We start from the raw sequence: 14,073 nt of genomic DNA, 5'->3' as shown, positions 1-14,073 counted from the left end.
GGCGCCCGCCATGTTGGGGGGTGTGCGCGGGGGAGCGCAGAGCGGAGCCGCCCCCGCCGGCCGGCAGCAGCAGTAGCCCGAGCTCCGCCGCGCTGCGTGGGCAGGGGGCCCGCCGCGCCCGCCCGTCTGCCCTCCCTCCAGCCGTCCCTCCGGCAGCCGCGGGGTAATGCGCAGAGGCGGCTGGCGGCGGCGGCTCCCCCGTTGAGGAGGAGAGCGGCGGGCAGGGGAGAGCCGGGACATGGTGCCGTGCGCTCCGCTGGAGGACGTGGAGGAGCCGGAGCCGTGCCGCAAAATGGAGCTGTACGTGAGCGGCGGCGAGGTCAGTGCGGGGCGGGGCGGAGGTTCCCCGCGGGCACCTGCCTGCCTCTGCCCGGCCGCGTGGGAGCCGCCGGGCCGGGGGCGGGCGGAGGAGGTGGAGGAAGGGGTGGAAGAGGAGGAGGAGGAGGAGGAGGAGGAGGAGGAGGAGGAGGAGGGCGGGCGGAGCGCGGCGCACCTCCGCAGCCAGTACCCCTTCTCGCCCCCGCGTACCCGGCACGGCCCCGCCGCTTCCTCCGCCGGCGCCCGCGGCCGACGCCACTTCCTCGCGGCCCGAGCCGTGCCCGGCGCCGGCTGCTGGGCTGGGAAAGTGATGACAAAGCTCCGCTCCCCCGGGGCTGAGCGCTGAGGGGGCACACGCGTGGGGTTGCGATGGGAGCCGGCGTGCTGCGCGTCCCTGTAGTTATGGGTGCCGGGTGCGGCGCGGCTCGGGAGCTTTTGTTGTTATCCGGCTCAGTTTTGTTGGTCGTAGCGACCGTGGAAAGTTGGTCCAACTTCTGGGAATCTGGTTCTGCTAACGTCGTGCTGGTGTCCCTTTGTGCTCGGCTAAGAGCACGGGGTCATAAATAGGAACAGATCCAGAGGTGTTTGCACCTCGGTGTGTGTGTCCAGAAGTGAGAGCCAAATGCAGTCTTTGAGCTGGCACGGCTTTCGTGCTCCAGTCATGTGTTACCTCAAGCAGAAAGCAGCACTCACGTATTGAAACTAAGGCACTTGTAAATCAGAAGCGTGGGATTACATTGCTGTGTTGTCAGGTATGACAAGTGGAAGGTTGCTCCTTGCTGCACTAGACACATGAAAGATGTTATCTAAACAGAGCTGCTCCAAACTGGTCGGACTTGCTTTCTGTGATGCAGGAGTCTTTGTCTTACCATGGGTGAGAGGTCTGTAGCAGTCCTGTGTGCAGCTGTGTGCAAAGTAGACCTGTGTTCCACTTTTGGGACAAGTGACATGATCGCCTTTAAAAGTCTACATTGAAATTTGCTTCTCTGATAGTATCAATGTATATGCATGAAAAGGAAAACACAATAATTCACAATGGGATTAATGCCAGGAAGTTCAAGATTCTGGATTTATTTCGTTAGTTTTTTTACTGCTGTGGCTACAGAATGCCGCTTTCAAGCACTGCAATTACTGGATGCACATTTCTATACTGTGGCTGCTGCACTTTAAATATTCTAATGATCTCATAGTTAACGCAATCCATGTAGCTCAGTAATAGACATCCTAATTGTGTTAGTGAAGCTACAGGTAGGGATTAAAAAGTCTCCAGGAGTATTAAAGCTTATTTGTTACTATTAGGGCTTTGTAAAAATAGCCTCATGCCTGATCTGCAGCATACTTACTGCATATCTGAGAACTTAGTTGGCATGGTCAGCTGCTCTTTAAGAGTACTGCAATACATTCAGGTTTAAACTTCAAGTGCTGTACTTGGAACCTCAAACATGGTTATTGCCCATCTCAGAGTATATTTTGGCTGAACAAACACCTCTGCACCACCATTGGCACTGCTTCCAGAGCACTGTGTTCATGCAGCTCAGGCCCAGGATTTGCCTTGAGTGCAGTGTTGGCAGCTGGCAAAGTGGCAAGAACACCTGACAGGTGGATTGGCGGGCCCACCTAGCGGGGGGAGCATCGAGTGATGGATGTCCAACAAACAGCTCTGTGTTTGCAACAGTTGCTGTTTAAATTGCGCTTTTCTCAAGCCCATACACGAACTGCTTACCTAACAGTATCTTCCTAAAACTGTTTCAGTTGTGCTTGTGATTAAAGTGAGACATCATGTCCTTGTTACATTTGGCTAGTGGTGTTTAAGACTTCATCTATACAAAAAACAGTTTCTTCAGGTTGCATAGGATGTTCCCAAGTTACATTAGAAAATAACCACTATTGTCATAACACTTAATTTCAGGTGGTTCTGAGGGTAGTGCTTCTGACTTGCTGGACTTTTATGTTAGTTGGTTCTGAGGATTTAACAAAGGTGACTTGGTTTGGATTCGTGTTTCAAAAATGAACTATTGCTTACAGTGCTTCATATAACCATATGTTTGCAATTTGATAGGTCCAGGTGACCTTGGATGTGCTGGAGCTATGGTCAAATAGTATTACTGAGAAATTGTTTTATATTTTAAAGACTAACTTACTTTTGTTTACTAGAGCTCTCCTCCATTAGTTTTACCATAGGAGGAAAAACTGGAGAAACAGTGCTCTCCAAGGAATGTTTGTTGACTAAATTTAGGTTTACTTTATTAGAAATAAGTGCATTTCCAGTGAAGAAGCACTTGTGACAACTTGATGAGCTAAAAACAGTTGGCAAGGGAAGAATGTGATCTTGAAGGTAGGAAACAACTTTCATGCTTGAGGGTGTACAAGCAGCATGAACTTTTGGAGGAAGTTTAGGATTGAATTATTTTGTACTTTTTCATGTTGGGTTTCTTTGAAGTGCTGAGGCTGAACTTTGGGACTGCACACCATGGAAGTTCTTGTCTAATGTTCCTTATGTTTCACAGTGCCCCTTGGTGAAGCAATTCCTTAGCTATGGTAATTCCTTAAGCACAGGTAAAAGAGCTAGTGTCATTCAGTTTAAGCTTGAAACATTGAGTGAACTTGTTTCCTTCCAAATAAAGGATTGCTGAGTATTTTCACTGTCATAAGAAAAAATACAACGGAAATGTTGATTATTAACAACTGTAGTGGATTATGAAAATAAGCATAATTTACAAAGAGACAAGAAAGTGTCTGATAACATCTTATTGGTCAAACCAATGAAATGTCAAAGTAGTCAGAACTAAGCAGAATACAGTAATTTTTGAATTTTCCGCTTATTTAATAGAAGTGGTGTTGCATGCATTTAAAATAAGAGATGTGTATATATAGTGTGAATTACATGAAGGCAACCTCATATTCAATTATTTGTTTTTGAAGCAAGTACTTCTAAAGTTAATTGTCTAATTGTCTGCAAGTGACAAGAACGGCAAGGTCTGAAACAGCAAAGTGACTGGAAATAAAAGCATTCAGCTAGAAATCTGGGCTGCATTGGGCTCTGCAGCCTTCTTAAAGGCGAGCTCATGAGTTGAGCGTTGCTGCTGTTGTATGTAGTCTGTCCGTGGCAATTTAAGTCAACATATCTTTGACATGTCCGTGTTCTTAGTTCATCCTTTCAAGCGTGTTCAGATCCTCGTCTGTCAAAGGCCACAGAATTTTGTCAGTGCTAGGAGTTGCATAACTCCTTTGTGAGTAATTACTGGCAGTGACATGGATGACTCAGCTACCTAGTTCTGTGTATCTCTGAAATCTCCACAATTAGGCAGTGTTATGCTAAGGAGAAAAAAAATGTAATCGTAGTTGCACATAACGTGTGTATTGAGGGCCTTCAGCCATTACAGCGGTGTCCAGTCTTCCTACAGATTTACAAGAAAGAAGTGCCTTAAATGAAGATGAGAGAAGTAAGCACAGTAACACTCCTAAATGGAAAACAATTAATGTCTTTCTGCATTGGAAAGTGCTGCGATAGTGTTTGGTATATTGCTTTGGAACATAGCTGTGGACGAGTTCTGAGTCTCCAGAAGGGCTGGGGCTCAGCTGAGGTGGCTCAGCTCATCCCTGCAATCTTTCCCATCCCTCTAGATTTCTGCAACTTGTTAGCTTTGATGAATAGAAGTTCAGTATGTATGTGGATGTTGTGCTTCATTACATCAAGAATAAAACTTGAAATACATTGTTTCCATCAGTGCTCTATCTAAAAATGACTGAGTTGCTGCTTTATGCGCTGGGCTGTGCAGCTGCAGCCTGCTCCCTGCCAGGCAGCGGTGTCAGGGGCTGCAGGCCTTGGTGAACTTGGCAGTCCCTGTGCTCATGGCTGGGGTTTTGGCTTGCCGTGGCGGTAGCAAGTACTGCATCTGATAATGGAGAGAATCAAAATGTTCCCTTAAAATCAGTAATTACATGTTGCTGAAGGTTTGTTAGCCTGTCTGAATGTACATTTCATTCGCCACAGGAGAAGAGCTCTGTAACTTTGCCTAGGAATTATGAAATTAGGAACACTTTTTCTTTTTTTTTTTAATGGTGGATGGCTTTGTCTCCCTGTGCCACTGATATATTTAATGTGGGCGTGAGTTGTCTGGCCTCTGCAGCAGGGCAGGGGAACCCAGGCCTGCTGGCCTTCAGCGCGGCCTGGCCCTGTGCACAACCTGAGGTGTGTGCCTTGTCCCTCCTGCGGGCGTGTGAGCCCTGCTAACAAAGAGCCCTGAATGTAACCCATATGTGTACAGCAATGATGCCTGGCGTTAAAATATAAACAAAAATCTGTAGTAATAATATCTATTGCATTGGGAAGTTGTGGATGTCTTATAGTAAGAATGAGTTACTTTAAACTTCAGTTCCTAAACTTTTCAGACAATGCTTAAAATCAGTATTGAAATATCTATCTGCTTGAGTGTACGTGGAAACCCAAAATTTCTTAGTTCAGACTCATGAAATGCACTTCAGTAACCAGTTTGCTGCTAATTAAATTAGCAATGCAAACTCTTTGCAGATGTAATTCAAAATAAGAGAATAAGGGGCTTGTAACATAAGCTTGTTCTCTTAACATCTTGGCACAAGCATTTCAGGAAATACATCTGTAAATTGGGAGGTGAAGTGTGTCCTATGCCATGCTGTTTTTCACTGCAGTGAGGTGCTTTTGGTGACCGTTTGTCTGGCCTGAATTTACTGGCCTCTCAAACCATGATACATTCAGCATGTAAACAGTTAAAATGTCCTCAGTATGAAAAACATATATTGAGTTAGGTAGTTCAGATCTTTGGTAATTCTGAGATTCCTCTGCCCTGCCATAATTGTCTGAGGGAAAGTATGTGCAATACTATGCGAACCTATTACTAGCCCTCAGAAGTTTAGATATTCTCCTGAGGTAATACGGTGTAGTTCCAACAAGTCATGAGACCATTGCATTAAATTAGAAGGCAGGTTACGCTGAGCTAACTCAGAGAGAAATCGGCACTACAGCATTGGGTCGCAGCCTGCACCTCTGGTAAGCTTCTTACCTGCCACCTTGTCTGACCTCAGCTTTGTTTTCATCTCTCTATGTAGTGACTTCTGTTAATCTTTATACTGATCAGCGATGTGGAGTATTTAATTTTGAAAGTTTCTATTTGGAAAGCGTTGGCGTTGTTTGCCTCAGTGTCTGAGTTTAGTTTTTATCTTAGTGCAAGTTAATCTTCAAAATGCTTGGCTAATTGTAGAAGTTCAGAAATATTGAACAGTAAAATGATTCAAGGATGAAAGCATCTTTCAGAAAACTGGTACTTGCTTCCTTTCGTCTGGCCTCTACAAAGAGGGAGTGTTTTCTAATTCTCAGTAATAAAGTCAATTTCTGTGTTCATAGATGTTCAGGAAGTAATTACACACTTAAAAGTTTAAATAGATCTGTGCTTTGTATGTTTGTTTATAAACATTTGTGTTTAAATCACTAAAGCTGATCTTACTTGGCTGAAGAAGCAGAATTTTGTACTTTTTTTCTGTAAAGGTGGGAATTGAGTATTAGGTTTTTTTTTCTTTTTGTAGAATGTGAGAGGCAGTGAAATCTTCTAGTTACTGAAGCCTGGCCAATAGAAGTAATTAGGCAGAGTAGTAATATTTTGATTTTTGTCATTGAATACTTTTTAACTGAACAACTAACAAATTTGTGATTTCTTTAAACTACTAGCCCTTGGGTTGTGATATGACAGGTGTGTTTAGTTTTTTTCTCCTTTAAATGGATGATGACCAGGATTCACAAACAACTAAGCCAGAAATATAGTTGTCTGTATGTCTGTCAGGCAATGAAAGTAGATTGATGTGCTCGAACATAAAATTCTTTGGACTCAAGGTTGGCAGGCATCCCAGTATTTGTAATTGTAAAGAGACTGGACGAGGGGGGGGAAGCAACAATGAAGGGGGAAAGTGTGTGATAGGAAATTATTAATTAAGATGACATTTGATTACCTGCCATAAAAGTCCAGTAACTTACTGTATTTGATTTGCTATAAAGTTGAAAGTATGCTTGTATGGCATGCTCAGAAACTAAGCAGATCAAATAGCATACGGGTTTTTGATTCATAAGCTTGTTCCAGCAGCAATAGTGAGATTATCTGGAGTTAAGCTACTGTTTTCATTGTGTATCTGCAGTTCTGGTGGCCAATAATATTGGTTCCACAGCTGAAATTTTAGTAACAAAACTTGGAAAAAGTTTACCTTATGTAAAGAGTCAAAATGCACAGTAAATGAAGTGCAAGTCTGAGCGAGGAATTGTCATATTTCTGAATACCTAGAGTGGAATCCCTTTTCCTTGCTGCTTTTTGGGCAACTTTGAAGGGCATCATGTTAGTTTACATTTGAATGTATTCTATGAAAATTGTGAAAATAAATCAGATAGCACTGAGGCATTTGAAATGAGATTGGCATTTGTATCTGGTCTGAACTTTTGCATCTTGCAATTAATTAATTCATTACTAAGTCTAGTGAGTGTTCCTTTCTTTTCAAGTATCTAACTGAAAGAAGGCATGCAAAAAGAAGTTATGCAGCACAAGAAATGCATTGGCTTCTGTAGTGTGTGCAGGGTTTCTGCATCCAGTGAAATAAGTTTGTGAATCCCCTGGAGGGATCGGGGGGCGATGCATGATGCATGTACGTGATCAACAAAAGCTAAATATGCCAGCTCTTGTTCAAGCAGATGGATCTTCTGTTATATACTCATCTGGAATTGTAGTTAATGTGAGTAGTGTGTGCTATCTATGGTTAAGATAAATGGAAATAGAAAGAAGAGCTGGAATAACCAAGGCTTCATACTGTGTACTTCTGTCAGTGAGAATGTAGTCTAAAAATAAGTGCTAGCATCTTGATACAGAAGTTGGAGATCTAGTGTATCAAAGTCATTAATTTAGGACTCTAAAGGCTCTGAAAGGTGTTGAGGTCAAATTTAGGCTCTCAAAGCTATGCTTGAAATGAAGAGCCCTTCTGGGAGGAGCAGTGCAAGTAGTTGAGGGTATGCTTAGATGACGCAACTACAGCGGCATAAACCTGTCCTTTCAGCCTGACTCGTCTGTCAGGTTTTCTGTTCTGTTCTTAAACAGGCAGGGTCTGTACAGTGTTTTGAGATTCTTTGTAATCCTGTGTTTTACCCATCCACATACTGGAAATTATACTGTATTTTGGTATCTTAGGCATTTTAGATAAATTCAGAAGACAAATATGTCATCACCTAGTCAAGAACTTGCTTCAGCTCCTGTTGTCAAGCAAAAGGTAGTTTCGAGTTTGTGTGTCTGATTTCTATTTAGTATTTTCTTATGTGGGATCTGTGCCACATGAAGGCAGTTGTGCTGAGCGTTTAACATAAACAAATTAGCAATTATCACTAGCAAAATCCATAACTGGCTTCACCCATTTTTATCAGGTATTTCTAGTTTATAATTTGGGTGCTGAAACAAGGCATGTCCTTTAATCTTTATATTTTTTTCAGTTGTTAAACACCATCAAATTCTTTGTTACATAAGAAGACCTTAAGCTCAAGAACTCAATTTATAAATAAACTTTTTTTCTACACTGACGATGGGATTGTTTTTTTTTAATGGTGGTTGAAGTAGGGGCATTGTGATTATTCCCATTTAAGACCATGCCACTTATTTGCTTCTCTCCAGAGGCATATCGTACCTTTTGCCACTTGAAGGTATTATTTTGGTAATCAATCAACCAATATTTTAATATACAGATCTGTAGTTTTTAAAGTACTCCACCAAAGTTTGAATACTTTGTTTGCTAGGTATTTAAATTGTCTTTGCTGATACGTTTTTAGAGGAATCATTGTTTTTTAATTACAGAAATAGGTAATATTTTTTCTGCAAAGTAAGAATTCTGGGGTATTCATTCCATTCTACCCTCTCTAGTGCATGTCCTTGCCCCTTAAAATTGCTTCTGGTGTTTTTTTCTGTTTAAACTGGAACTTAATTTTCAGCAGCAGACTGCAGGAGTTTAGGTTTCTGCAAAGCATCCGCGACACAGATTTTGTGCAGAATAGAAGAATTTTGTGTTATCATCATTTTGTATGAATGCAGTTCTTAGAGAAGGAATTTTAAACTAATTCAAGTGATACTTACAAAGGGATCTATAAAAAGTAGTAGTAGTTCTTGTTTAAAACTGAACTTTTAAATTACAGAATGGAGACCAGCAAATTTCTCGTGTTGTAAAATGTGAACTAGTCAAATTATTAACTATGTTTTTTTTTCAAAAGTATTTTATCTTACTGTTTTTTTTTCTTCTTCATCCTCTATCCTCTATCCCTCTCCTTCTCCTCTCCAGCTAAATGGCCTTAAAATGGCAGACGAGCCTATGGAAGAAGGTGAACCATATTCCTACCATGTAAGTATATTTGATAGATGTTCAGCTTAAACACTTGTTAGCATAACTTTCTTTTGAAGAGGAATGTATATGTTGTCTGTTCTGTGGATTTGGAACTTGTCATTTTATTTGACCAGATGTGAAGAGATTCTGTCTCTAAGATTTTGAAAATCAGCATTTGGGTGGAGGCCTAAATGGCTTGTTTGAGAAAGCTGGCAATGTGAGGCAGTGCTTTATGGAGGGCAGTTCCTCTGTACTGAAGAGAGCGTTGATGGATCTCTCAAGCTCAGGAAATACTCAGTCCAGCCTTGAACCTTTAATACACTGTGTGTTTAGTGCTTCTCTTGCTACAGAAGAACAGATAATGGTGTGTTTCTTGTAATGTGGTTGCTAACATTTATTTTGAAGGTAGCAATTCATTTTTGTAACAATATGTTCATTTCACATTTATGTAGAAATATTCTGGCTAATCCTTGTTTAGCAGGACTTCTGACCAGTGCCTCAGTAACTTGCATTTTCAGGAGATGCTGAGGATCGTTGTTCTTTGCATGGAAAACCTGTCTGCCATTTTTGAGCATACTCATCTTGATATTTTTGAACAGGATTGTCGAAGAAAGTATCAAGTAAATCTTGCACGTTGCTTTGTATTGCAGTAATATATTTTTAATAAAGTGATTTGGGGAATAAACTTGGAGATAGAAACATGATGCTTGTTTGTTTTCTGGTACGGAGTAAGCAAATAAACCTTCTGCCTGGTCATCATCTTTCACATAGCAAAGAAAGATGAGCAGTGGGCTGTGTGTCAGTCTTTCACTGCACATGAACCAGAAGGATGTTGCTGAGCTTGTTTGTTAGGTGCTTGGAGCTACATACCAGTCAAGCTGTAACTAATAAGATGGCAGAAAGCCATAACTGATTGTGGCATTTCTTTCAGCGCTTTGTCTTCTGTGTAAGCTGCTGGGAATAGATACCTCTTTTGCAAGGCAGCTCACAGAGGACAGGTACCTGAACCCTGCAGATTTCCTACTTGAGCAGCAGAGCACATCAGAACTGAGTTTGCAGTTGACAGAGACCAAACTAGAAGTGGAAGTGAAACTGGCTTGTATATCTGTTGTATATCTGTTCAATTCTATCTGCTCATTTGTTGTAGATGATGCAGAGATCTTCTTAAACCTCAGTCATGTCAATTTCTAGGGCTTTAATGAGAGTTAAGTAGCTAAAATACTATAGACATCCTTCATAAAGGCAAAGCTACCTATAAAAATAATTCATCTTATACATCTCAAGTTAGTCTTTATTTGCATTGAAAACATTTTTCTCCTCAGTCACGTTTAGAAATACTGTGCCCACAGCAACCAAAATGTGACATCACAGGCTAATGACTGGAGGTGGGTGATAAATGAAAGAATAGAGAAACTCTTAAATATCTTTTCTCACGCAAAAGTTCATGGTATTAAGCAATACAAATTAAGGTGTTGAGCTAAAAAAAAAAAAAGAACTTCTGAGTAGAGAGTTTACATGCTTCATAGAAAGAACTAGCAGTTAATATTCTTGTTCAGCCTGGTATATAACAGGAACTGCTGCTTTCTGTTATCAGGTGATATAAACTGCTAGTATTTTTCCAAGGTTGTGGATTATTAAAGAAAATAATAATAATCTTAATGTAAATAATATCTGCACAGTCAGCAAGATGGATGGATAGAATAAAACTGGGATGTATGCACTGTAACATCAGTGTATGTCAGCTGTTTTTCTGTGAAGTAAGAGGAAGTAAAGTAGCTTAGAGTATTAATTTGAGAGTTCACTTTGTTATGCAGCAGTGCCTTCTGTTAACACCTACCTGTGTCTGGGAAGCAGGCCTTTTCCCTGAGAGTGAAACAAGGACTGCTGGGGGAGGGAAAAGGACTCTAGCAATAACACTGCTCTGTGGTTTGTGAATTTACAGAGACATTGCCCATACTTTTTCTCATTATTGGAGGAAATGCATCCACATCTGGACGTTCAGATTTCTGTCTGGATCTTGTGTATCACGTGACGGAGAGAATTGCATCTTGATATGTTTCAGTCCGATAATGTTGATTGTAAGCTTTCATGAATGGTCTTAAGCTGCAGGCCTTCCTGTAGCCAACCATAGGAAGATGTTTTTTTTAAAGCAGTCATTTGAAGTTTTCTGTCCAGTTGTGTCGGGCAGCAGCTGTATTCCTTTTTGAAGGAAAGCAATGCTCTGTAGATTGGGGGGCGGGGGGTGTTTATTTCTTTTTTCTCCCCTGGTCTGCCTTTACTTAAAAGATTTTGAGGTGAAGAAAAGATAGGTGAACAACTAATAATTGGATACCTTCAAGACATTAAAGTACTGCTGTTTTTCTCTTTGTGGGATTTTCTATTGCGATTGGGTTTTATTTGCTGCACACAAGAGATGTATTGGTATTTTTGTTAGGACCAAGAGGTACTCTTGTGCCCCTTCTGCTTGTAAGCTCAGGTTGCTGTTGCAGGCTTTGGTGTGTAATTTGAAGGGTGCTTATTTTGACATCTCAGTTGTTTGGCTTCCAGAAACTTCTTAGACCCTAAGTTTTACAGAGCTGCAATACCTAATCTGCTTTGTTTTTGTCCTGGGTGATTCTCTTCATGTTTGTAGCTGCTATGCCTTACTTTGCTGAAGACTAAGGCAGCAGGGAAAAGGTCAACAGAACGCTAAATCTGTACCTACCTCTTAGCATTGCCCTCAGCTTTCTGAGGGAGGATGCCACACAGAAGCTTTTCCATGAGCCCTGTACCTTAGAGAGCACTTCTTCTGTTGAGAATCCTTTCATCTGTACGTGAGAATACATGATTCATGTATTATTTATGCTCTTCAAACAACATGGAGTCCTTTAGCTAGAGTACTGGATGACCATATTTATTACTTGCTGCTGCAAAAAATAATTATGTAAAATGACGAAATTCAATTTAGCTTTCATTAAGACTATTTCAGGAAAGGAAAGGATGAGAAGAGCACTCGCTGGGAAAATGAAAGGCAGCTAAAGCAAAGGTAAAGCACGGAAGGGTCATCTCAGACTTAGTTTAAAAATCTTTGTGTTCTTTTTCATGTAGGAAAACTCATGTTTGCTCTAGTTGTAACATTTATGACTAGAGGAAATGTGCTATTCAACTGTATGAGAACTTGATTTCAGTTTAGAAGTTTTAAACGGGCATCTGTTCCAGAAAGTATGGATGGAAGCCTTCCCTTTTGAACAGCTTTCTTTTAGGCCTTATTACAACTTCAAATATTTTAATAAAAGAAAAGCAAGCATTTACTTGCAGTTCGTATAAGAGATGATTAATTTAGGACTTTTCATTGTTGTGTCTTGTTTACTTTGAAATAATAGGATGAAGGAAGTGTGAAAGAGATTCCCATTACCCATCACGTGAAAGAAGGATGTGAGAAAGCAGATCCAGCACAGTTTGAACTACTAAAGGTTCTTGGTCAGGGATCGTTTGGAAAGGTAAGACAACAGATCTTGTTCTCATCTGATGCCCACTTTGAAACCAGTTTGTCTTGTTAGTGGTAATGCTGGTAGGAATGTACGTTACTAGAAAAGGAACATCTTTCTCTAGACCTGTCCAGACTTTGAACCTGGGAAGAATGGGATCAAGTACAGTTCTTGAGGAAGAATGGCAGTGCTACAGCTGAGTCACTGGTAATATTTGAAAAGAAACTGACAAAGCACGTCTTTTTCCGGTGTAAAGAGAGCGCTATTTATAGCAGGGCATCAAATCGTGTCAGATCCAGACAGGCAACAGCATCAGTCTCTAGGCAGAAGGACAAGTAGCAAATCTGTAGGAAGTCTGCCTTGAAAAGTTACGGTTTCTTTGACTGAGCCACAAACATGTCTCTTCATCTCAACTGATGTCTGCAGCTACATGGAAACTATGACACCATAGCAAAAGATTTTAGCACTTGGTTTGAAGGCTTAGGGGTGTTTTTTATGCAACGGCTCTGAGGCGTTCTGTTTGCCCAGTGCAGTGGTTATTTGAAATAAAATCATGGTATCTTCAGCTGTCTTGGGGCTCTTGTGCAGTGTCTAGTTATGGACTGGAATTAATATCTGTTCAGTGGTCTCATGTTCTCTGTAGTCTAATTGATGCTTGGGAGGCACTAGTGGTACAATAAGCACTGATAGACATGTACCAAATAGCATCACTAAAAGACAAATCATCTCCTCTGTACAAGTGTAAATGTTTGATTCTTCCAGAAATGAGAAGGCTATATTGATGCAGATACAGAGGAATGATTGTGGGAGTTTGGAACTTGAACTGAAGTAACAATAAAGTAAATAACCTTGGAAATGTTTCATTTTCTTTATTTCGCTCTATTTGTCAAGAGACCTTCAGTTACAGGCACTATGTGAGAAGTTATTTAAATAGATTATAGAAGAAATGTGGCAATTCTCTTACTGTAATTTTTTGTAATGTACTTCTTGCTGTTACATTGCAGAAATGAAATTAAAAGTGGCTCAAATGCTAATTTGAAACACTAGTTACACTATTAATCCTATTATATAAATAGCTAATTTATTTTAAAATCAGACTTTTAAACTAGATTTCTGCAACGCTTGTCAATTGTATTTTCTTCTTTGGAAAAATACATAGAGATGATTGCTCTTCTGCTGGTTTTTTCTTTTTGTCTTATGGCAAGAACAAACCTCTGAGTTGCATGAGAGGGGAAAAGTAATTCAGATAATTAGGAAGGCGTCCTTTGAATAAGTAAGAGGTTAGAAAATAGCCTTTAAAGTAGTTTCTGTCGAACATTTTTTTTTACCTGAGGGAGTAGGTATTCAACTCCCTCTTGTGCTTTGTCTCTTTAGACATTGTGGCTCCATGCTCTTATTCCTCTGAACTTGAGACATCCAGGCTATCTCAGGGTTCAGCACATTTGGTACCAGACATCCTATCCCTGACTCAGGGAGTTTCTCATTTTACAGTTCTCAGAGTTCGGATAGCTTTAGGAATGCTCTTGCTCAGAACCTCTCCAGCTTGGTGAGATGTCTGTTTGGAAGCTTTTTAAAGCCTGGCAGTAGCTGGTTCAAGAACCAGCTTTAAGAACCAGATGGTTACTGTTACCTTTCAGAACAGGACTAGTTTTATCTAGTGTTTGTTGCTTTCTGTTTAAAAGAGAAACCAATGAAGACAGGTGTCTGCTGCCTTGGTGATACGTGGTTTCTCTCTGCAGTTCATACCTTCCAGGCCTTTTCTTTTGGATTCAGCAAACACAAGGCTTGTTTCCCCTGGCCCAGTGTGTTGCTACAGCATCTGAAATGAAGGATTAAACCTCGTGTCTCTTACTGAGCTTCTCAGTTCAACTTCTGATAATGTTCTGAGACTTCAGTGTCCAGTCTGCTGAAGATGGTC

General features: G+C 40.9%; 1 protein-coding gene across 1 annotated transcript in view; it reads left to right on the top strand.

Moving 5' to 3' along the window:
- The window catches only part of RPS6KA6 (ribosomal protein S6 kinase A6), a 40,735-nt gene continuing 26,662 nt past the window's right edge, over nucleotides 1-14,073 (top strand). Inside the window, exons 1-3 of the mRNA XM_031594319.2 lie at nucleotides 1-319; nucleotides 8,647-8,706; nucleotides 12,051-12,167. Coding sequence (XP_031450179.1) covers nucleotides 239-319; nucleotides 8,647-8,706; nucleotides 12,051-12,167 — 258 coding nt within the window. The 5' untranslated portion in view covers nucleotides 1-238. The remainder of the gene's footprint in view (nucleotides 320-8,646; nucleotides 8,707-12,050; nucleotides 12,168-14,073) is intronic.

The sequence above is a fragment of the Phasianus colchicus genome, chromosome 14 (assembly GCF_987193195.1).
Source record: "Phasianus colchicus chromosome 14, bPhaCol1.hap1.1, whole genome shotgun sequence".
NCBI classification, from domain to species: Eukaryota; Metazoa; Chordata; class Aves; order Galliformes; family Phasianidae; genus Phasianus; species Phasianus colchicus.
Note: the sequence above shows the minus strand (reverse complement) of the source record. Positions and strands in the feature narration are given on the sequence as shown.